Below are 26248 nucleotides of genomic sequence, written 5' to 3'. Positions count from 1 at the left end.
TAGGCTACTAACATCTTACTACACAACATACACTTAGTATTACTTTCTCAGCTACAGTATGCATATCTCCCTGGCATATTACATAATTTATCAGCAGCAGCATACAATATATTAGCAGCAGCATACAATATATTTTTGGACTCACCTTGTTGTGCTGTGCTCACTTGAACAGGAAGGTTGCGCGGCGGTCCTTCATGGGCAAATTATGTCATCAAAATCTGACATTCTCTGGATTTATGGTGCTTTCAAAACAACTGGGAACTCAGAAAAAAACAAGGTTAAATCATGATGATGTCATTGATCTTCAGGCCGTAGCTCTAGAAAGAGGCCGGATTTACAATTCCGAGTTGAATGACCGTTCAAAACGTATTTTTCCAGTCGGAGCTCGTTTATTCCCAACTTCCCAGTTGTCTTGAACTCACTGAAGTGAAGTTTTTGCAGTTCCGAGTTAAAGTTGTTTTGAGCACGGCACAAATCATGCTTTATTGACAGCATGGCCAATGTTGAATGTTTATCATTTTAAARTTGGAAAAGAGCCCCTTAATCCCCGATTTCGGGAAACACAGCCACTGTCACTGATTCCGTCTAAACCACTCATTGTTGAATTTGCAATTTCTAACTTGTTGTGTAATTTTTATGTCCAATGGCGGATGAGCATCGATACGTTTTATCTATAATTTGTCTTCATTATTTCTCTTCATATGACAAGGATTAAAAAGGATTAGATTGGAGATTTGATTCATGATGATGACTGCTAGCAAAAAAWTTTGTTGACATGATCAATCCAATCAAAGCTACTGTACATATAACGTGATTTGATGTCATTTTATCTGTGGCCAATGACCTTGAGCCTTCTTGGACAGGCACTTCTAATGTATCTCTATGGCAGCAACCAAGGGGCTAGAATTTTTTTAGTCACCCCTTCGACTTGGCGGTGATGTAGTGTCCCCATGAGTGTCAGACCTCTGAGCCAATAACGGCGCAACGCTCCGTATTTTCTGCTGGCTTGCTCCACCACCACAGAAAGCATTGAGCTAGGCTGAAACACCTGCATTTTGGAGCTGCCTTACTCAAGAAAACAAAAAAGAGACCATGTTTGTATACAGCTTTATTAACTTAATTATATATTTTTACATTGTTTGCAAACTATTATGTGACACATATTAGTGCCAAAATAACATGCAAAACAGGCAAGCCACAACAACAAAACAATACTTTTTTAATACATTTTTTGGCAAAAAATGTGGGGCTCAAAAACAGAAACAGGGTCGCCTCTGACCAATTGGTTGATGTCAACAACAAAAAAGTAGACATTGAATATCCCTTTGAGCATGGTGAAGTTATTAATTAGGTTTTGGATGGTGTATCAATACACCCAGTCACTACAAAGATACGGGCGTCATTCCTAACTCAGTTGCCGGAAAGGAAGGAAACTGCTCAGGGATTTCAACATGAGGCCAATGGCGATTTTAAAACAGTGTTTAATGGTTGTGATAGGAGAAAACTGAGGATGGATCAACAACATTGTAGTTAATCCACAATACTAACCTAAATGAACGAGTTATAAGAAGGAAGCCTATACAGAATAAAAATATTCCAAAACATGCATCCTGTTTGCAACCATGCACTCATGTAATACTGGAAGAAATGTGGCAAAGAAATTCACTTTTTCTCCTGAATACCCAACATTATGTTTTGGGCAAATGCGATGTTGATTATGGCAGCCCCCTGCACCTCTCTGATTCAGAGGGGTTGGGTTAAATGCGGAAGACCCATTTCAGTTGAATGCATTCAGTTGTACAACTGACTAGGTATCRCCCTTTCCTTTCCAACACAACACATCACTGAGTACCACTCTTCATCTTTTCAAGCATGGTGGTGGCTGCATCATGTTATGGGTATGCTTGTCATTGGCAAGGTCTAGGGAGTTTTACATTTTTTTAAAGAAATGGATTACATATAAGCACAGGCAAAATCCTAGAGGAAAACCTGGTTCAGTCTGCTTTCCAACAGACACTGGGAGACTAATTCACCCTTCAGCAGGACAATAACCTAAAACATAAGGCCAAATCTACACTGGAGTTGCTTACCAATATGACATTGAATGTTCCTGAGTGGCCTAGTTACAGTTTTGACTTAAATTGGCTGGAAAATCTATGGCAATCTATGGCAATAGCTGTCTAGCAATGATCAGCATCTTGACAGAGCTTGAAGAATTCAAAAATAATAATGGACAAATATTTTACAATCCAGATGTGGAAAGCTCTTAAAAATGTACAACAAAGCACTCACTGCTGTAATTGCAGGTATTTCGAAAAAGTATTGACTCAGGGGTGTGAATACTTATGAAAATGAGATATTTCTGTATTTTTATTTTCAATACATTTGCAAACATTTCTATAAACATGTTTTCACTTTGTTATTGTGGGGTATTGTGAGGAGATGGATGAGAAAAAACATATATTTAATCCATTTTGAATTCAGGCTGTAACACAACAAAATGTGCAAAAAGTCAAGGGAAGGGGTATGAATACTTTCTGAAGGCACTGTACGTTCACTCACTCACACACTCACTCACACACACACAGAGAGACTTGAGTATGTGTCGGAAAATGTGTTTGTGTGTTATGCATGCTTCAATGCGAGAGAAGGCACACCAGCGAGGAAGGCTGAATTAGATTACTTGGAATCACTCTGGCATGAAAAGCCTCTCTGCTCCTCTCCTCCCCTCCTATCCTCTCTTCCTCTCCTCACCCTCTCATCCTCCCCTCCTCAACCTGCTGATGGAACAGAGGAAGTAAGGTAATATAAAAGCAGTTCTTGATCCTGCCCCACTTCCCCCCATCCAGAGGTAAAACATGAACTGTGTTTCTGCGTTACACTCTGTCTCTTTGGTAGGACAGGACAGGAGACTGCACAAAGGCCTGTATCAGTGACACAACAATGATGTCTTCCAGCTGTTGATCCTTTTTGTTTGGGGTGTAGAGGGTTCAGAGAGGAGAGCAGGRAGCTCGCTATAGGCCAGGGAGAAGAGAAGAGCATTATTATTACTGATGGGTGACAGAGAACCAGAGAGTGGTATAGTAGCCTAGCGGTAACCTAGAAGGTTCAGAGAGGAGAGCAGGCAGCTCGCTATAGGCCAGGGAGAAGAGAAGAACATTATTATTACTGATGGGTGACAGATAACCAGATGGTAGTAGCTTAGCGGTTAGAGCATTGGGCCAGTAACCAAAAGCTCACTAGTTCGAATTCTGGAGCCGACAAGGTGAAAGATCTGTCGATGTTCCCTTGAGCAAGGCACTTAATCCTAATTGCTCTGGATAAGAGCATCTGCTTAATGACCAAAATGTAAATGTACCAGAACCCGATGGATTCTCCAATTACATTGAATGAACTAATGGACCAAATATAAAAATCCTCCAACCCAAAAAGCGTTGATGGTATCCTAAATTCAATGATAAACTATACAGACCACAAATTCTAATTAGCTAAACTTTAACATCACCCTCAGCTCTGGCATCTTCCCCAATATTTGGAACCAGTAACTGATCACCCATCCACAAAAGTAGGGACAAATTGGACCGCAATAACTGCTGTGGGATCTGCGCCAACAGCAACCTATGGAAAATCCTCTTCATTATCATTAACAGCAGACTCCTACATTTCCTCAGTGAAAACAACGACCTGAGCAAATGTCAAATTGGCTTTTTACCAAATTACCGTATGATAGACCACATATTCACCCTGCGCACCCTAATTGACAAACAAACAAACCAAAACAAATGTATGCTTTTCTTAGGCTTTGTTGATTTAAAAAAGCTTTTGATTCAATTTGGCATGAGGGTCTGCTATATAAATTGATGGAAGGTGTTGTTGTGGAAAATACTGTACATATAACAAGATGACATCCATCAACAAGTGTACYCTTAAATTGGCACAAAAAGAACACAGGAGCTCCTCGGGCTGTGGCGTGAGAAAGGGATGCAGCTTGAGCCCCAACCTCTTCAACATACACTGAGTGTACAAAACATTAGGAACACCTGCTCTTTCCATGACATAGACTGACCAGGTGAATCCAGGTGAAAGCTATGATCCTTATTGATMTCACTTGTTAAATCTACTTCAATCAGAGTAGATTAACGGGAGGAGACAGTTTAAAGCAGTATTTAGAGAGCCTTATATTATATTAGAGAGTCATATATTATGTAAACTCAGCAACAACAAAAAATTCCCTTTTTCAAGACCCTCTCTTTCAAAGATAATTCGTAAAAATCTAAATCACTTCACAGATCTTCATTGTAAAGYGTTTAAACACTGTTTCCCATGCTTGTTCAATGAACCATAAACAATTAATGAACATGCACATGTGGAACGGTCGTTAAGACACTAACAGCTTAAGGTCACAGTTATGAAAACTTAGGACACTAAAGAGGCCTTTCTACTGACTCTGAAAAACACCAAAGGCAAGATGCACAGGATCCCTGCTCATCTGCGTGAACGTGCCTTAGGCATGCTGTAAGGAGGCATGAGGACTGCAGATCTGGCCAGGGCAATAAATTGCAATGTCCGTACTGTGGGACAGGTACAGGATGGCAACAACAACTGCCCAAGTTACACCAGGAATGCACAATCCCTCATTCAGTGCTCAGACTGTCCGCAATAGGCTGAGAGAGGCTGGACTGAGGGCTTGTAGGCCTGTTGTAAGGCAGGTCCTCACCAGACATCACCGGCAACAACGTCACCTATGGGCACAAACTCACCGTCGCTGCACCAGACAGGACTGGCAAAAAGTGCTCTTCTCTGACAAGTCGCGGTTTTGTCTCACCAGTGGTGATGGTCGGATTCGCGTTTATCGTCGAAGGAATGAGCGTTACACCGAGGCCTGTACTCTGGAGCTGGATCGATTTGGAGGTGGAGGGTCCGTCATGGTCTGGGGCGGTGTGTCACAGCATCATCGGACTGTGCTTGTTTTCATTGCAGGCAATCTCAACGCTGTGCGTTACAGGGAAGACATCCTCCTCCCTGATGTGGTACCCTTCCTGCAGGCTCATCCTSACATGACCCTCCASCATYACAATGGTGGATGACACCAGCCATACTGCTTGTTCTGTGCGTGATTTCCTGCAAGACAGGAATGTCAGTGTTCAGCCATGGCCAGCGAAGAGCCCGGATCTCAATCCCGTTGAGCACGTCTGGGACCTGTTGGATTGGAGGGTGATGTACAGTGCATTCGGAAAGTATTCAGACCGCTTGYCTTTTTCTACATTTTGTTACGTTACAGCCTTATTCTAAAATTGATTAAAACACCTTTTTTTTTTATCAATCTACAAACAATACCCCATAATGACAAAGCAAATACAGGTTTTTAGACATTTTTGCAAATTTATAAAAAATTATAAAACTGAAATATCACCGTATTCAGACCCTTTACTCAGTACTTTGTTGAAGCACCTTTGGCAGCGATAACAGCATTGAGTCTTCTTCGGTATGACGCTACAAGCTTGGCACACCTGTATTTGGGGAGTTTCTCCCTTATCTATTAGGTGTAATATTACAGTGTGCCATCCCAGCAGCAATATTTGTGACCAGTTACCACAAGAAAAGGGCAACCAGAGAAGCACAAACACCACTGTAAATGCAAACTATATTCATCTGTCTATTTATTTTCCCTTCGTACTTCAAATATTTGCACAATGTTACACAACTATACTGTACATAGCCAGTAATATAACATTTGAAATGTCTCTACTCTTTTGAAACTTTTGTGAGTGTAAGTTTTACTGTTCAATTTAGTTTATTATCTATTCCACTTGCTTTGGCAATGTAAACATGTCCCATACCAATAAAGCCCTTTGAATTGAATTGAATTGAATTGAGAGAGAGAGAGAAAGAAAGAGAAAGAGAGAGGGTGCTGCTCTAATCTCTTTAATCTAGTTGAGTAGGGGAGACTTCAGAGAGAATGCTGAAGGCATCTGTTGATTTGCGCATTGCTTTGGTTTAGAAAAGGCTTTCATCTGTAATTAGGACTAATTAGGCTAATAGGCTAGATTGTCTTTTGCCATAACAGACAAGCTAATTTAGACCAGAAATAATCCCTTAAACAAAAATGGGGAATCCATAAATGACCATGCTGCAAAGGTTATTATGTAATAAAGCTAATGACTATGAATAATGGCAAGCATATTCAGGGTTGGATCACATTTATGGCTTATTGTCACAGTCGCTCCTTAACTAATTTATGGCATTACCTAAATTACTGTGCCTTTGCTCTAATTGATTATAACCAAAAAAATGAAATGTTTACATTTCCAGAGTCAAGTGATAGCGGTCTACTGTAGGTGACACCTCTGAGAGAGAGAAGAATGTTTTGAGATATTAACACTCTTTCTTTCGTCTTTGAAGCATCCTCCTCCTGAACGTTATAGCAGGGACACCTACACGCTGCCAGCTCACAATGCTGTTCAATGGTTTGTCACCCATTTCAAACCATGAAGCAGGATTTCTGGAAGTGCCAAATGTCAAAGGGAATTCAGATATATGGTAAATAGAAATCAAAACTGGATGGTCTATAGAGACAGATGGAAGGGGTTGAGGGTAGCTGAAGGATGGGACTAAAAACAAACAAAAGATAACTCATGTAAAATATACTGTGTCTGTAAAATGTATATAGTATGTATAAGCTGGAAGTAGAAGCCTATGTGTCGTTGTCCATTCGTTTAGGGGATGGGTGGGATGGATGGGATGGGGATGGGTGGAACACCTTAAAAATATTTTTTCTCTCCCCCTTTTTCTATGGCTCTCCTTTTCTCACTTGTGCTTTTTCAGAAGAGCTCTCCCTCACATTTTTTTCCTCCTCCCTTCTTCCTTCTCTCCCTTCCTCCCTTTCTCTGTTTACTTCAGACAAACATACAGTGCATTCGGAAAGTATTCATACCCCATTTTGTTACGTTACAGCCTTATTCTAAAATGTATTAAATTATTGAATCTGCAATCCCATAATGACAAAGCAAAAACAGGTTTTTAGACATTTTTGCAAATTTGTAATCAAAATAAAGAACTGAAATATGACAGTTACATAAGTATTCAGATCTTTTACTCAGTACTTTGTTGAAGCACCTTTGGCAGCAATTACAGCCTCGAGTCTTCTTGGGTATGACATTACAAACTTGGCACACCTGTATTTGGGGAGTTCCTCCCATTGTTCTCTGGAAGGTACTCCTATCTCCACAGAGCAATTTTGGAGCTCTGTCAGAGTGACCATCGGGTTCTTGGTCACCTCCCTGACCAAGGCCCTTCTCCCCCGATTGCTCAGTTGYCCGGTCAGCCAGCTCTAGGAAGAGTCTTGGTGGTTCCAAACTTCTTKAATTTGAGTATGATGGAGGCCACTGTGTTCTTGGAGACCTTCAATGCTGCAGAAATGTTTTGGTACCCTTCCCCAGATCTGTGCCTTGACACAATCCTGTCTCAGGGCTCTACTGACAATTTATTTGTCCTCATGGCTTGGTTTTTGCGCTGACATGCACTGTCAACCGTGGGACCTTATATAGACAGGTGTGTGCCTTTCCAAATCATGTCCAATCAATTTAATTTACCACATGTGGACTCCAATCAAGTTGTAGAAACATCTCAAGAATGATCAGGATGCACCTGAGCTAAATTTCGAGTCTCATAGCAAAGGGTCTGAATAGTTGTAAATACATGTAAATAAAGTATTTCTGTTTTTTACTGTTAATACATTTGCTCAAATTTCTCAAACCTTTTTTCGCTTTGTCATTATGGGGTATTGTATGTAGATTGATGAGGTAAAATATTACAGAATAAGGCTGTAACAAAATGTGGAAAAAGTCAATACTTTACGAATGTATTGTACATTGATATTAGCAGTGTAGATTAATTGCTTTCTCCCGTCATCTCCACACTTACTCCCCATGGCTTCTCTTCTCTCCCCAATAGTGGGATGTAGCTGTTTGTTTTTTGGGTCACTTAAAGATGGATCTTAAACGAAGTAATTGGAGGCTAAGCTGATTCCTCAGCAGCACGGCAGGAGGCTGGTCTATTATCTTTTACCATCCTGAAGTAATATGCTCCTGTCCAGCCCAGCCTCATCATCATTACCCATGCTGCACTGCCCCAGTGATGGAGAGAGACTGAAAGGACAGGGCATATATCATATCACCACTCGTATGTCGTCCTGTCCCAGCCTTCCTCGGCAGCAAACTGTGCTCACTCACACACAGCACATTCAAACAGCATGGAGGTGAGGAGAAATGAAAGGAGCAGTTTGCATTCATGTGCTCTCTGAATGGTATCGTTAAACAATAGATCATCACCCTGGCCTTCTCCGGCTACTTTGTCTCTCACATGATATAGTCATCAATCAACAATACTCAATTGAATGTTTCATTATTTATTTGTTATTTTCAACAACAACAAAAATTCCTTGCACCTTAGTACACATCTTCTCGGCCAGGCAAGTGAAATAGCAGGATGGGGATTTATCAAACCCATACCAGACACACAGGAACGAGAGCAGAACATGCATCCAGCACCCAGCCAGACATGTGCTCTGGTAACAGGATATGAGCACACAGACATCACAGTGAAGTTTATACACTGTTTTCAGATCAGGGTCTGGGTGCGGATACACGAATATACAACTGAATACTCCAAGTATTAAGGTACAGTGCCTTCAGAAAGTATTCATACCCCGTGACTTATTCAACGTTTTGTTGTGTTACWGCCTGAATTCAAAATTGATTCAATATMAATTTTTCTCATCCTTCTACACACAATACCCATAATGACAAAGTGAAAACATGTTTTGAATGTTTTTTGTCCAAATGTATTGAAAATGAAATACAGAAATATCACATTTACATAAGTATTCATACCCCTTTGCTATGACACTCCAAATTGAACTCAGGTGCATCCAATGTCCTTTGATCATCCTTGAGATGTCACTACAACTTGGAGTCCACCTGTGGCCAATTCAATTGTTTGGACATGATTTAGAAAGAAACAATACCTGTCTATAATATCCCACAATCGACAATGCATGTCAGAGCAGAAACTATACCAGGATGTCCAAGGAACTGTCTATAGATCTCCGAGATAGAATTGTGATGAGACATATATCTGGGGAAGGGTTAAAAAACAATTTCTAGAGTGTTGAAAAACTATTCTGTGGTCTGATGAGACAAAAATTGAAATCTTTGGCCTGAATGCAAAGCACTACAGTATGTCTAGAGAAAACCAGGCACAACTCATCACCCTTCTAACACCATCCCTACCATGATGCATGATGGTGGCATGCTTTTCAGCGGCAGGGACTGGGAGACGGGTAAGGATAGAGGGAACAATGAATGAAGCCAAATACAGGCAAATCCTTGATGAGAACCTGCTTCAGAGTGCATATGACCTTAGACCGGGGCGACAATTTACGTTCCAACAGGACAATATCCCCAAGCATGCAGCCAAAGCAATGCTGGAATGGCTTCAGACAAGAATGTGAAAGTCCTTAAGAGGCCCAGCCAAAARCCAGACTTGAATCACATTGAAAATCTTTGGAAAGACTTGAAGATTGTTTTTTACTGCCGCTTGCCATCTAACTTAATACAGCTTGAGAGAATCTGCAAGGAAGAATGAGAGAAAACAACCAAATCCGTATGTGCAAAGCTGATACAGACATACCCAAGCTGTAAACACTGCCAAAGGTGCTTCTACAAAGTATTGACTCAGGTGACTCAGGTGTGTGAATACTTATATGAATGAGATATTTCTGTATTTCATTTTCGATAAATGTATATAAAAAAAATGTATTTAAACAATTTTGAATRTAGGCTGTAACACAAGAAAATTTTGAATAAATCAAGGGGTATGAATAATTTTTGWTGGCACTGTATAAGTCCTCTGGTCTCAATCAATGTCTGAACAGCACACGACACGATACTACACTACACTGCACTGAATTACACCACAGTACACTACACTACACTAAATTAGACTATGCTACACTACACAAAATTACACTATACTACACTACACAAAATTATAKCACACTACACTAAATTACACCACACTACTGTACACTACACTAAATGACACTATGCTACACTATACAAAAGTACACTATACTACACTAAATTACACTACACTTCTCTACACTAATCAATACTACACTAAACGCATCTATACTAATCTACACTACACTAATCTACACTACACCAAATTACACTACACTACAGGGACCTGTATTTGCCCCCTAATTTCATGGCACTCAGCCACTGCTATAGCTGATTGCCTTGCCAGGGTAAAGCATTGCATTTCTTTGCGTAGAATGACTCGTAGAGTCTACAATGGAGGCTGATGTATGAATCTCGAATCCATTAGAAGCTGGTACAGTATAGCTGGGAGGTTGATGAAAGAGAGCACTAGCTTTGAGCCTACTGCGGTGTTCACGTGTCATAATACATAGAATGTTAATGAGTACAACATATAATGAATGGTCCTCTGATCCGGAACCACTCTCTCCTTGATCACAGAGGACTCGCTGTTTAAATACCTTTTTAAACTGCATTCTAAATGAGAGGGATCAGTTCTATCCATCCATGTTCCTTCACTACAAAGCCTTCTCTACAATAGGCTGGAATAGATAGGCAGAATGATTCTCACTTGTTGTTGATAAGGCTTCTAGCGGCAAGCCTAGTGTGGGCGGAACTAAGTTTGCAAGTTTGCCATTTTCAAAAGAGTAGAAGTGCTTATTTTAATGGTGTATTCTTTTGGTGTCAGACGTGAAATACAGAGTGTCTTGAAATGTCTACATAATTGAAAGGCAACATTTTTTGTTGTGATTGTGGTTTCTTTTAAAGTTGACTCCTTTATGGGTGTATACAGGAGTAGAAGCAAGCCCATGATTAGAATCTCCAAAGTTTTGCTCTCCAAACATCAGCCCAAAATGTAGACMCCCCACTGATGTTTTCTGAACAATAAAGTTTCCTGCCCTGTGTCAAACTGATAGATCACATTACGGTCGCCCTAAGGGACAAACCTGCTTTCAAAATAACAACCTGCGAAGTTTGGTAATATGATGCAAAGTTATTTACAGGAAAACATTGGAAAGAGAGGATTGTCAAAAATACGAATTTCTTGACATATCTCAATGGTAGTATTTTCACAAATGGTCTGTATTGGTCTTGTATCTGAATGCAAACGTGATCCTGTGAAGCTTGAGAGAAAAAAGACCGGGTGTTATTTGGGGTTGGTAATGGACTCAGCAGTGGAGTTGACCTTTGAGCCTGCGGAGGGGGGTTTCTGTCCAGAGGGCAGCTAAGCCAAGCTAAGCTGGCTGTATGGATCTTGATCGGAGCCGGGTGAGGAAATCAGTCAGAGAGATCAGGAGGTCATTCCCACCAGACCTGAGCCAGAGCATAGGAAGAGCTCTCTATCGATCGGCTGAAAGTGATAGATAGGAGGCTGAAATGGAGCAGGCTGATACAGACAGTATGCATCCCTGGCTGCATGTCTATAGCCCTGAAGCCCAGGCTCCACGGGTGAACAGCGGGAAGTAGAACATCAGCAGAGCATCAGCAGAGCATCAGCAGAGCATCAGCAGAGCATCAGCAGAGCATCAGCAGAGCATCAGCAGAGCATCAGCAGAGCATCGCTATACCACCACCAGCACATCCAGATGCATTAGCCCCACTGCTGCTGTCCTCATCCTTCCCCAAACCATGCGTGTGCATTGGGGCAGGAGGGGAGCCCCTTGTGTCCCTGGTGCCTGACCTTGGTGTCTTCTCTCCTGGAGCGCTGCAACTCACTGTCATTTTTACTCATCAGGGATAAGGACTCCTCCCACCCACCTGACCCATTCATCTATACTGAACAAAAATATAAATGCAACATGTAAACATGTTGGTCCCGTGTTTAATGAGGTGAAATAAAAGATCCCAGAAATGTTCCATACGCACAAAAAGCGTATTTCATCTCTGTTAGTGAGCATTCTCCTTTGCCAAGATAATCCATCTACCTGACAGGTGTGTCATATCAAGAAGCTGATTAAACAGCACGATCATTACACAGGTGCACCTTGTGCTGGGGACAATAAAAGGCCACTCTAAAATGTGCAGTTTTGTCACACAACACAATGCCACAGATGTCTCAAGTTTTAAGTGAGCGTGCAACTGGCATGCTGACGGCAGCAATGTCCACCAGAGCTTTTGCCAGAGAATTGAATGTTCATTTCTCTACCATAAGCTGCCTCCAATGTCGTTTTAGAGAATTTGGCAGTATGTCCAACCGGCCTCACAACCACGCCAGCCCAGGACCTCCACATCCGGCTTCTTCACCTGCTGGATCGTCTGAGACCAGCCACCCGGARAGCTGATGAAACTGAGGAGTATTTCTGTCTGTAATAAAGCTCTTTTGTGGGGAAAAAGGGCTGAATTAATTCATTTCAATGGACGGATTTCCCTATATGAACTGTAACAGTAAAATCTTTGAAATTGTTGCATGTTGCGTTTATATTTTTGTTCAGTGTAGATGTACAATGTATCAGATATGGTATTCATGAACTCTGCAGGGGATTTGTCCTATAAAGTGAAAATATAGTGGTTCTACTTCCAGCCATGTTTTATTCACCAGCTTCCTAGCCCAGCATGAGAAGAAGCAATTCCTCGCCACTGTGCTCCAGAGGGTGGTTCACTTCCTGTCTGTTCACTATAATAGCCAAACCTCAATACCCCCTGAAAATGACCTTTCAAAAGAAAGGTAATTTGTAATTAGACAGAGTTCTTATATGTTTACAGTGCCTTGCAAAAGTATTCACCCCCTTGGCGTTTTTCCTATTTTGTGGCATTGCAACCTCTAATTTAAATAGATTTTTATTTGGATTTCATGTAATGGACATACACAAAATAGTCTAAATTTTCAACAACAAAAAAATATATATAAAAACGGAAAAGTGGTGCGTCCATATGTATTCACCTCCTTTGCTATGAAGACCCTAAATAAGATATTGTGCAACCAATTACCTTCAGAAGTCACATAATTAGTTAAATAAAGTCCACCTGTATGTAATCTAAGTGTCACATGATCTGTCACATGATCTCAGTATATATACACATGTTCTGAAAGGCCCCAGAGTCTGCAACACCACTAAGCAAGGGGCACCACCAAGCAAGTGGCACTATGAAGACTAAGGACCGCTCCAAACAGGCCAGGGAGAAAGTTGTGGAGAAGTACAGATCAGGGTTGGGTTATAAAAAAATATCTGAAACTTTGAACATCCCACAGAGCACCATTAAATCCATGATAAAAAAATGGAAAGACTATGGCACCACAACAAACCTGCCAAGAGGGCCGCCCACCAAAACACACGGACCAGGCAAGGAGGGCATTAATCAGAGAGGCAACAAAGAGACCAAAGATAACCCTGAAGGAGCTGCAAAGCTCCACAGCGGACATTGGATTATCTGTCCATAGGACCACTTTAAGCCGTACACTCCACAGAGCTGGGCTTTACGGAAGAGTGGCCAGAAAAAATGAACAAACATGTTTGGTGTTCGCCAAAAGGCATGTGGGAGACTCACCAAACATATGGAAGAAGGTACTCTGGTCAGATGAGACTAAAATGGCTTTTTGGCCATCAAGGAAAAGGCTATGTCTGGCGCAAACCCAACACCTCTCATCACCCCGAGAACATCATCCCCAGATGGTGGTGGCAGCATCATGCTGTGGGGATGTTTTTCATCGACAGGGACTGGGAAACTGGTCAGAATTGAAGGAATGATGGATGGCACGAAATACAGGGAGATTCTTGAGGGAAACCTGTTTCAGTCTTGCAGGTTCACCTTCCAGCAGGACAATGACCCTAAGCATACTGCTAAAGCAACACTCGAGTGGTTTAAGGGGAAACATTTTAAATGTCTTGGAATGGCCTAGTCAAAGCCCAGACCTCAATCCAATTGAGAATCTGTGTATCTGTGTTTTCCATTGAAGAAATCAACCAGAATTTGAAAGCGTTCTCAGACATCATAGACTTTCTTTAGACAGTGGAAAGAGCAAAAAAATCACCAGAGAGCTTACGAGAGACAAAACATTGTCACAAAAACAAACAAATACATTTTTTAGAAGCCATGTTTGATGCTGTTGTTTTTACAGCTTCAACTTGCTTTTGTAGTTTTGTGGTTTGTCCACATTGTATTTTACACCACTCAACTCACATCGCAAGGTATTTTGTTTTTGATTGAAAACTTGTCCATGTAAATTAAGGAATGGAGCACAATCCATAATGTACTGTAATTAATATTTTAAGGAAGGATTTGTCCAATCAGCAGGGTGTCACTTTGGTTGCTGGAGGACAGGTTCACCCATAAATCATGAGTACTCATAAATAATGTAGAACTAGAGCAAATCAACGAGACTAAAGGGTCAATACTATCTATGAGCTGTCATATGGATTGCCATGCCCCCGCAACCCCCTCATACCATCCATGACAGACAGAGAGGAGGGCTCTCTGGTTTAAGTATATGTACAGAGCAGCAATTCAACCAAAGTAATTTCCCTAATAGGAGATGATATCTATGAATTTTGGAACCTTATAAATCAGTGAATACTACACTTTCCATATTTTTTGTTGTTGTTGAAATTATAGTATTTATTTTTAGAGTGTGATATACGGTTGTGTCTGAATGTTATCTCTCCACTGTGGATATTCTCCTGGATCGTCTCTCTTCAAACCCACTCCTCCTTTCCTCACGGCATTGCAGTTACTTAACTAGGCAAGTCAGTTAAATTCTTATTTACAATGACGGCCTACCCCGGCCAAACCCTAACCCAGACGACGCTGTGCCAATTGTGTGCCGCCCTATGGGCATCCCAATCCCGGCCGGTTGCGATACACCCTGGAATCGAACCAGGGTCTGTAGTGACACCTCTAGCACTGAGATGCAGTGCCTTAGACCGCTGCGCCACTCAGGAGCTCGATGGGCAAACAGTACTGCTGCACAGTAAGAAAAATGGAGGAGGTCCAATGATTCTCATCTAGATCTTGGGTTGATTATTTTTGTGTGATGTGGATTATATTGCACAGCAGAAACGCCAACAGTTCAGAGGAGAATTGTTTGCTTCATTTTGAATCTGGCCTTTTATAGCAACCATATGTACCACTCATTATGAATTTAACTGGCAATCAGCTCATACAATTTTCKGTACTGAACAGACATGATGTTGTAAACCTGCCAGGAATGGGCAGAACAGGTGAGGAATAATGAGAAGTTGTTGGAAAGAAGGATGCACTGGTTAGAGGTATTTACACGAAGGCTGTCATTTTATAAATGACTCACTTTCTACCAAACCATGGTTATGATGAGTACTGTACTGTTGAAGAGTTGTGTGTCAAGTGTAAAGCACTGACATGGCCGTATAGTGATACTTCTCCAACTGTAATCATATTGTGCATCACTAGCATACACTACATTATCTTATTCACAGGGGGAGCCAGGAGCCTCTTCTTAGGCCAAGTTATCCATATAAAATAGTTGCATACTACGGTACTTCCAGGGGGATTGTTCCAAACTTACACATTGTCATATTGATGTAGGTGAATCAGTTTTCCACCCTACACAAACATCTATACCATGTCATATTCATACTTATAAAGCATACTTCTGCATCATTTGCTTCAAGCTCTGCATTATGACAGTTAGAATTAGAACAGAGCAAGCAATTTGACAGACATAAAAATAATTCTGTTCTTCCCCGAAAATATATTAACCGTTTTTGTTCCTTGTTTTCCTTTTTAGAATATAGCCATTGTCAGCAGTGAGTTCTGTGTTTTCCAGGAAATGACCAACTCTCTCTATAATGCCCCTGAATTAAGTCAAGATAAATTAAATGTAATACCACCAGCCAAATGAGGCCTCCCTCGTGATAGCTGTGTTTAATTTCCGACACCAATAGACCGTGGCCATGGGATTACCAGCATGCTCTCTCATTAGACCTCTGTTCCCAGGCTGGCACTCACTGAAAGATCTCCACTATCAAAGCAGCCATTGAATCCAGCAGCACTTCCCACCTTGTCTCCCCTGTACTGGCCTGTGTAAAAGTGGAAGAGAGACAAAGAGGGAGAGAGAGTTGGCTTGGTCTCAGGTGGAGAGAAAGAGAGAGAAACAGAAAGACCCTCATTAAAAGGCAGTGTTAATTTTACAAACATCCCCAACGTTGTCATGCAGTGAAATATCGTCATTTGTTCCCCTCTCCTCCACCATACTTACTTCCTCCCAATTTAAAGCCCATTGGACTGAGAGAGAGGAAGAGACGCTGGGAACTACACAGAGAGGAGAGTACAGTGGGTGAAAGGATGTGTCTCTCTTAGCCTGCTTAATAGCGTCCTGACACAGTTTGACACTCATTTTATGCCTGGATCATATTCATCATCATGTTATTCTGCTCTTGTTTCATTTTCTCTGGTCACAAATAATGTGAAAAGTAGAAAACACTTATTTCAGAGAAGTGGGTTATCTAGTCACTCAAATTTCTTGACTGTTGAAGGACTGTCACATTTGAAGTGCACATTGTCTCGTTCAACCATCACATGCTCATGTTGAAAATATATAATGAGTGGCCCAACATTATAATACATTTTAGACAAGTTATCAATCAATGTAACATATTAGGGATTAGATAAGCTTGCATTGGTCAATGATATGCTCCTACTTATCCTCTCGGTAGACAACGTGAGCAAGGCACATTAAGCTGGGTTTCAAACTGCCACAGTGGTGGGTTGACATTAATAAGTATATACAGTACCAGTCAAAGGTTTGGACACATCTACTCATTCAAGGGTTTTTCTTTAGTTTTACTATTTTCTACAGTGTAGAAAAATAGTGAGAACATCAAAACTATGAAATAACACATGTAATCATGTAGTAACCAAAAAAAGTGTTCAACAAATCAAAATATATTTTATAATTTAGATTCTTCAAAGTAGCCACCCTTTGCCTTCATGACAGCTTTGCACACTCTTGTCATGCTCTCAACCAGCTTCATGGGGTGGAATGGATGTCAATTAACAGGTGTGCCTTGTTAAAAGTACATTTGTGGAATTTCTTTCCTTCTTAATGCATTTGAGCCAATCAATTGTGTTGTGACAAGGTAGGGGTGGTATACAGAAGATAGTCCTATTTGGTCCATATTATGGCAAGAACAGCTCAAATTGTCACGCGGAATGACGCTGGAGAGACGAAGCAGGTACGGGGGGTAAAACATTTAATTATAATGGACAGAGACGAGACAGGAACAGCGTCAGAAACAAATTCAAAAGACAAAAACAATACAATGCAGCAGCGGGGAACAGAGCTGGGGAACTGACAAATATAGGGGAGGAAATAACATGACAGTACCCCTCCCTCTTGTCCCACCTGGGTGAACCGGCCGAGACATGGGCGCTGGGCAAGCCGGTTGGGGCGTGAAAACCCGACGAACCGGCAGGAGCGTGAGAGCCTGGCGAGCCGGCCAAGGCATGAGAGCCTGACGATCCCGCAGCAGAAGGGGAGCCCGATGATCCAGTGGAGTGTGACGTGGGATGGGAAGCTGCCGAGCCAGGAAAAACCCTCGAGCCAGCCCGGGCGTGAAAGCCCGACGGGCTGGCTTAGGCACCCCTGGTTCCATCGGCGGCGGGATCCACCCCGACGTCACCAACAAAACAAAAAACAAAAACTCCTGGACCAGCTGGGCGAACAAGAACTGACGATCCGGCTGAGGCCCGACGTGGGATGGGCGCCATCTGAGCCAACCGAGGCAAGGAAACCTCTCGAGCCAGCTAGGGCGTGGAAGCCCGACGAGCTGGCTAGGCATCCCCGGTTCCATCGGTGGCGACCCAGAGCCGCTGCCACCATTCCAACCGGAACGCCAGTACTCCCCGATGCTTCGTATGTTTGGCTGCTGCATTCTGTCACGCGGAATGACGCTGGAGAGACGAAGCAGTTACGGGGAGTAAAACATTTAATTTTAACGGACAGAGACGAGACAGGAACAGCGTCAGAAACAAATTCAAAAGACAAAAACAATACAATGCAGCAGCGGGGAACAGAGCTGGGGAACTGACAAATATAGGGGAGGAAATGAGTCCAGGTGAGTCCAATAACGCTGAAGCGAGTGACGAGGGAGGGCAGGTGTGAGTGATGATGGCAGGAGCGTGTGATGCAGGGAAATCTGGCGCCGTCATGCGCCAGGGGAAGGGAAGAGCGGGAGCAGACGTGACAGTACCCTTCCCTCTTGGGCCCCTCCCTCTTGTCCCACCTGGGTGAACCGGCCGAGACATGGGCGCTGGGCAAGCCGGTTGGGGCGTGAAAACCCGACGAACCGGCAGGAGCGTGAGAGCCTGGCGAGCCGGCCAAGGCATGAGAGCCTGACGATCCCGCAGCAGAAGGGGAGCCCGATGATCCAGTGGAGTGTGACGTGGGATGGGAAGCTGCCGAGCCAGGAAAAACTCTCGAGCCAGCCCGGGCGTGAAAGCCCGACGGGCTGGCTTAGGCACCCCTGGTTCCATCGGCGGCGGGATCCACCCCGACGTCACCAACAAAACAAAAAACTAAAACTCCTGGACCAGCTGGGCGAACCGGAACTGACAAATATAGGGGAGGAAATAATAGGTGATAAGTGAGTCCAATAACGCTGAAGCGAGTGACGAGGGATGGCAGGTGTGAGGGATGATGGCAGCAGGGTAATCTGGCGCCCTCAAGCGCCAGGGGAAGGGAAGAGCGAAAGCAGACGTGACACAAATAAGCAAAGAGAAGCAACAGTCCATCATTACTTTAAGACAGTCATTACGGAAAGTTTCAAGAACTTTGAACGTTTCTTCAAGTGCAGTCACAAAACATCAAATCAAATCAAATTTGATTTGTCATATGCACCGAATACAACAGGTGTAGACCTTACAGTGAAATGCTTACTTACAAGCCCTTAACCAACAATGCAGTTTTAAGAAAAATACCTAAAAAAAAGAAATAAAAGTAACAAACAATTAAAGAGCAGCAGTAAAATAACAATAACGAGGCTATATACAGGGGTACCGGTACAGAGTCAATATGTGGGGGCACCCGTTAGTCAAGGTAATTGAGGTAATATGTACATGTAGGTAGAGTTATTAAAATGACTATGCATAGATAATAACAGAGAGTAGCAGCAGTGTAAAAGGGGGGGGGGGGAAATGCAAGTAGTGTGGGTAGCCATTTGATTAGATGTTCAGGAGTCTTATGGCTTGAGGGTAGAAGCTGTTTAGAAGCCTCTTGGACTTAGACTTGACACTCCGTACCACTTGCCATGCGGTAGCAGAGAGAACAATCTATGACTAGGGGGGCTGGAGTCTTTCACAATTTTTAGGGGCTTCCTCTGACACCGCCTGGCATAGAGGACCCGGATAGCAGGAAGCTTGGCCCCAGTGAAAAACCATTTAGCACCATGATGAAACTGGCTTTCTTGAGGACCGCCACAGGAAAGGAAGACCCAGAGTTACCTCTGCTGCAGAGGATAAGTTAATTTGAGTTACCAGCCTCAAAAATTGCAGCCCAAATAAATGCTTCACAGAGTTAACAGACACATCTCAACATCAACTGACGTCTCAGAGGAGACCGTGAATCAGACCTTCATGGTCAAATTACTGCAAAGAAACCCCTAATAAAGGACACCATTAAGAAGAAGAGATTTGCTTGGGCCAATAAACACTAGCAATGGACATTAGACAGGTGGAAATCTGTCCTTTGGTCTGATGAGTCCAAATTTGAGATTTTTGGTTCCAACCGCCATGTCTTTATGAGACGCAAAGTAGGTGAACAGATTATCTCTGCATGTGTGGTTCCCAATGTGAAGCATGGAGAAGGAGGTGTGATGGTGTGAGGGTGCTTTGTTGGTGACACTGTCAGTGATTTAATTAGAATTCAAGGCACACTTAACCAGCATGGCTACCACAGCATTCTGCAGTGATACGCCAAATCATTTGGTTTGTGCTTAGTGGGAATATCATTTGTTTTTCAACTGGACAATGACCCAACACACCTCCAGGCTGTGTAAGGGCTATTTGACCAAGAAGGAGAGTGATTGAGTGCTGCATCAGATGACCTAGCCTCCACAATCACTCGACCTCAACCAAATTTAGATGGTTTGGGATGAGTTAGACCGCAAAGTGAAGGAAAAGCAGAAAAGTTCTCAGCATATGTGGAAACTCCTTCAAGACTGTTGGATAAGCATTCCAGGTGAAGCTAGTTGAGAGTATGCCAAAAGTGTGCAAAGCTGTCATCAAGGCAAAGGGTGGCTACTTTGAAAAATCTAAAATATATTTTGATTTTTTAAACACTTTTTTTGTTACTACATGATTCCATGTGTTATTTCATCGTTTTGATGTATTCACTATTATTCTACAATGTAGAAAATAGTAAAAAATGAATGAGTAGGTGTGTTCAAACTTTTGACTGGTACTGTATATCCACAACAGACGTGTGTTTACCTCCTATCCTCTCTCTTTCTCTCCCCTCTCTCTCTCCTCTCTCTCCTCTCTCTTCTCTCTCTCTCTCTCTCTCTCTTTCCTCTCTCCTCTCTCTTTCTCTCTCTCTCTCTCTCTCTCTCTCTCTCTCTCTTCTCTCTCTCTCTCTCTCTCTCTCTCTCTCTCCTCTCTCTTCTCTCTCTCTCTTCTCTCTCACTCTCTTGCTCTTGCCACACCAGTGCTTTATCAATAATACAAGCCTTCCAAATCCATGGCTCAAAAGTGTGCTAGACCTGCTCTAGTGGGAGCACTTGCCAAGTTTCCTTGGATAGAATGTGGATGTTTTAGGGCAAACAGAGGCAGATGTTGGTGAGCGGATCACTAGCCTGTAGGCTGGGACAGCACTTGGAGCTTGGCTGCGCTGCTTCTCATGCTGCTGTGTCACTCTGGCTGACACCATAAATCTACTTTATTTTCAGATCCAAGCCAGACGCAGGCAAGAATTATGGTCCAGACAACATCGCCAGGCAGCGACTGCACCGTGCTGAATGCTAACAGAGAGCCCATGATAAACTGGGCAGCCACTTCTCTACACGTTACAGGGCAAAGGCTGAAAAACACTCTCAATCTTGTGGCTGAGACAGGGCTGATTGGCTATCAAATAGAGTCCAGAACTGGTAGCTATTTGCTCCTGGGTCGCAGAAAAACACGTATCAAGGCCGTGCAAGGTAATAGTGTGAGGTAGTCGCTCAAAATAAGTGGGTTGTAGGTATCTGTTCTCAGGTACAAGAGTGACAGAAATGTATCCCATACTTAAAGATTCTAACTTCCCCAGTCAGGTGGTAGCATTACTAGTTAATAGAGTAATCATTCCTATACTACAGGAATCTGGCTCATATTTCCCTATGACCTCTGTCCCATACAGACTCAGCTTTAAGTAACTCTCCTGTTGTGCACCAATGCTCTCCGTTTTGCATTAAATTGCGCTGGCTGTGTGTGGCTGGCTGTGGGTGGCTGGCTGTTGTGGCTGTCTGTGGGCTGGCTGTGTTGTGGCTGGTCTGTGTGTGGCTGTCTGTGTGTGGCTGGCTGTGTGTGGCTGCTGTGTGTGGCTGTCTGTGTGTGGCTGGCTGTGTGTGGCTGTCTGTGTGTGGCTTGGCTGTGTGTGCTGTCTGTGTGTGGCTGGCTGTGTGTGTTGGCTGTGTGTGGCTGGCTGTGTGTGGCTGTCTGTGGGTGGCTGTCTGTGTGTGGCTGTCTGTGTGTGGCTGTCTGTGTGTGGCTGGCTGTGTGTGGCTGGCTGTGTGTGGCTGTCTGGTGTGTGGCTGGCTGGTGGGGCTGGCTGTGGTGCTGGCTGTGTGGCTGGCTGTGTGTGGCTGGCTGTGTGTGGCTGTCTGTGTGTGGCTGGCTGTGTGTGGCTGGCTGTGTGTGGCTGGTTGTGTGTGGCTGGCTGTGTGGGCTGGCTGTGTGTGGCTGTCTGTGTGTGGCTGGCTGTGTGTGGCTGGCTGTGTGTGCTGTCTGTGTGTGGCTGGCGTGTGTGGCTGGCTGTGTGTGGCTGTCTTGTGTGTGGCTGGCTGTGTGTGGCTGGCTGTGTGGGCCATTGAAGCATCTCTGTGACATTCCACTGTGGCTTATTACTGCCAGGACCTGCTCTCTCGCTTCTCCTGCTGGTTCCAACCTGCTGGGTCACTTCCAGCCTGTGTAATGCTCTGTGTTTCCCCGGGTCTCAACCATTTACCTCATTATCTATTATAAAAGACCCTCTGGAAATGGAGGAATCCCAGCAGTGACAGAATTAATTTACTGCAGCCCCTATTTTAGGGGATTTGAATCAAAGTCAGCAAAGTCAGAATCTATATGATTCTATATGCTATATAACAATGTTACAGTCTGTAAAAAATATAATGAAAAGACATTTGAAGATAGTGCCACATTATTGTTTTTGTGAGTCCTTGGTATTTTTTGTCTCAACCAATAATAATTTCACTCCAAAGCCTGAATGGACTGGTAATTGACGCTTACAAACATCCATGCTCKTTTTAACAGAACTTAATCCCCCTTTTCTCTCTTTTTTCAATGCCTCTTATTCACAAGCACACAAACACAAGTGAAAGTCTTAAGGAGCAGTGTACAAATCCATGTGTTTTCCCCTCATGCAGAGAAAGGGCAATGTTGACAGGAAGTCAAACACACAGCAGATAGAGCCTGTCACAAGGTGTCAGTATTAGTGATATGAAAGGATATAGACATCGTTTTAGAATTAGGTTAATATCCATACCTAAATTCTGCATAATGTCATATCGTCGTAGAAGCATCTGAGAGCCAAGTCTTCAATACAGACACAGCTTTAARTGCGCAAAGTAAAGAGGGACGCTCAATTTCTGCCCATTGTAAAGCCCTTTCAAAGCCAAACCATTGAAATGATTGTGAACCTCTTTATAGAGGTTTCACAGTAGCAATTAAACAAGACGACCTTGCTTGGTATGACCTTTTTCACTCTATAGGATTCAATTGTCATGTGGGTTCCTCAATAGAGCAAAGAGCAGACAGTCCTCAATGACCTAAAGGCTGTGTACCTTGGCTCCAAGGCATTTCTAGTGGTGGTTCAGCTTATTTGGCCGTCTAATTGAAATGGAGATGTAGTGAATGGCTATAACAGACAATGTAATGTTCATGTCTGGCTAAGACAGTAAAGCCTTTCCCAGGCCTGTCTTAATTGAACCAATTATCTCTTCTGACAGTGTGATGGCTGTGTAATGAAAGGTTAAGAGCTCTATTGGGAGTAATGAACCCCTGCCGATCCTCTTTCTCTACTAGGGTTCCCATTCACTAACAGTACTAAGGTCAGACACAGCTGCCCACTCACTAATAATACTGAGCTTGTTTCTCTACCCAGAGCTGTGAACTCACTAACAGTAATGAGTCAAAAGCTGTCCATCCAAAAGCTGTGTTCGTTCTAGAGCTGTCCACCTAGTAGCAGTGCTGATTCTGGAGCTGTCTACTCCACAGCCGTCCACTCAGTAAAGGTGCTGATTCTAGAGCTGTCCATTTTAGAGATTATCACTCTGTAATGGTGCTTGTTGTGGAGCTGTCCATTCAGTAATGGTGATGATTCTAGAGCTGTCCATTCAGTAATGGTGATGATTCTAGAGCTGTCCACTCAGTAGTGGTGATGATTCTAAAACTGTCCANTTCAGTAATGGTGATGATTCTAGAGCTGTCCACTCAGTAGTGGTGATGATTCTAAAACTGTCCATGGTGCTGTTGTAGAGCTGTCCACTCAGTAACGGTTCTGATTGTGCAGCTGTTCTTCTCCTTAGTGTATTCTGATATTTCCCTGTATTTGACTGTGATGGTCCTCTGTCTCTCTCTCAGGACACAGAGATCCTGAATACGGCCGTGTTGACAGGGAAGACAGTGGCTGTCCCGGTGAAGGTGGTGACCATCGGAGCAGACGGCACGGTCACTGACGTCTCAGAGGCAGTGGACTGTCGCTCCACAGATGAAGATGTGGTCAAGGTCAGTCAGTGGAAACTAATCAGAAAGAAATTATTTGATTCATAGACAACAAAAAATCTTTATATTATCAAACTTATAATAAATGTTTTTCTAAGCCTCATTCTTGCACTGAAGTATTTCCATATGTTTCTCTTCTCACTAGCAGTGTAATTTTGAAACATTGTCGCTCAAATTACCATAACATTTCAAGTAATTTATGTGCATATTGAGTTTGTATATTGTTAGAAAAAATTGCTGTTCGAAAAAGTGCCAGCATGTTTGCATGAGCCTCATGCAATTTTTTTTTTTTTACATGTTGGTATTATTTGAGTGTGCAGATGTCTTAATTGAATTCCAAGTGTGTTTAGTGACCAGTGTTTAGTGAGTGACCAGTGTTTAGTGACCAGTGTTTAGTGAGTGACCAGTGTTTAGTGACCAGTGTTTAGTGACCAGTGTTTAGTGAGTGACCAGTGTTTAGTGAGTGAGATGGAGTTCCAGTGAGATGGGTTTCAGCTAGCTTATGGAAGGTGGAGCATAATGAGGAATGGTCAAGTGCAGTTGCATGGCCATTTATGGTATTGACTGTAGTCTGAGCCTGACTCATTGCCAGTTGCAAGAAGTGATACAACTTAAGTACGTTTAGAAAAATGTATTTGTATTTAATTTTTCATTCCTCCAAATTCTTTTCAGTCTTCAGACTTTGGATATTGACTTCATTCCACACATAACACTGCTTTGAAGCACTGTGTTTTTCTTGTGTTCACATAGTTTAATTATAATCTCAACTGCTATACACAGGCTGTAAAGTGCCTTAGGATTCTATTCAGGTTAGCCACTGACATGTGACAAATAGGCACACATTATTTTCATTTGCACAACAGTAAAGAGAGAACAATAGGGGTGCATATGGGTGTGCCTGATTATGCAACAACTAAGACACTGGGAATTATTTATTTGAACTAAATAGGATTGAATGAGAGCAAATATGTAATCATTGACAATATTCTGTACATGGCATTTTGGCCTTGCAAAGAATTGTACGTTCAAGCTTATGTTAAATCAATAAACAAATCCGGAACATACAAGAAAATTCTCTATTTTTAGAGTGTCTATTTTCAGATTTAAGCCCCAAGATAGGATACACAAACACAGAAAAAGAAAGCATTTAATAGGAAAACATCAATGACAGGTCGCTTGAGTTTTCTTTTCTTTTCCGTGACTCTCTCAAACCGAGGGCACACTACACAAAACACAACACCAAACCCAGAACAGTACAGAGGGATGCAGGCAGAGCCTCCACATCAATGGCTCACTTCTGTTCTCTGAGAAATCCTCCTCCTGACTCACAATGACTGGTTCATTATCAATGGAATGGCTAACTCTCCAAAACACCAACTGGAGTAGAGAGACAGAGCCTTCAATCTGTCCACAGTCTGTTTCCCATCCTAACTGGCTGAGCTATCAACAGACAGGTCCATTATGTGCCAAAGGCTCTGCCAGTTGATGTCTGTTTCCCTCTCTTTGAACATGTCATGAAGATGAAGATGAATTCAGCCAGGGAGACAAAAACCTGGGCCATCCTAATTACAGGCACATTTATTATTAAGACATCCAATAGAGCTTCCTATAAGCCCAGTATGGTCGTGTTAACTGACCATTGTAAAGAAAGAGGTAGCTACTCTGTTTACTCTGATGAGCTACAGTGAGGATGGAATTTTGGCCTTGTTTTTACACTCAACATCTAAAAGATGATTTTCTTCAAGTGTGTTTTAAAGGAAACACATTAGCATTGTGTTGTCAGCTATAGTTAGAAAACCGAAGTGCCTCCACACCAGAGGGATTTTCTGAGAAAAGGAACAGCCGCATATAAAGAGGTTGCTGATACAGGATGTCTGTGCTTTGAGTAGAAATACATGTGTTTAATGTATAAACCGGTTAGGTGAAGAAGAGCTAGATTGTATCAGTTCATTTCTAGTCATGAGTGTAAACATAACTACTTCATGTCATTTTGGCCTGGGGATTTAAAGGCAGTGTTAAGTAAACACAGAGTGACACATCACCTGAATAATGAATCACTGTGCTCATTTGCTGCTGCTTTATTCACTCTGTAGCTTTAGAATTACACTGCATCCTTTTAAAAGGATACCTCATCTGACATGCTTCTCCCTTAATCCCCGCTAGAGAATAATGCTACTTAAAAACAAATCTGTGTTGACAGGTACAGGCAAAAATTAGGCTCTGCCATATTATAATTTCTTTTGCATATTTGTATACATACT

General features: G+C 42.6%; 1 protein-coding gene across 1 annotated transcript in view; it reads left to right on the top strand.

The window, feature by feature from the left end:
- Nucleotides 1-26248, top strand: part of LOC111975056 (transmembrane protein 132C) — a 203475-nt gene that overhangs the window by 151397 nt on the left and 25830 nt on the right. Inside the window, exon 5 of the mRNA XM_024003219.1 lies at nucleotides 23847-23990. Coding sequence (XP_023858987.1) covers nucleotides 23847-23990 — 144 coding nt within the window. The remainder of the gene's footprint in view (nucleotides 1-23846; nucleotides 23991-26248) is intronic.

The sequence above is a fragment of the Salvelinus sp. IW2-2015 genome, linkage group LG15 (assembly GCF_002910315.2).
Source record: "Salvelinus sp. IW2-2015 linkage group LG15, ASM291031v2, whole genome shotgun sequence".
Classification (NCBI taxonomy): Eukaryota; Metazoa; Chordata; class Actinopteri; order Salmoniformes; family Salmonidae; genus Salvelinus; species Salvelinus sp. IW2-2015.
This window is presented reverse-complemented; position numbering and strand designations above follow the sequence as displayed.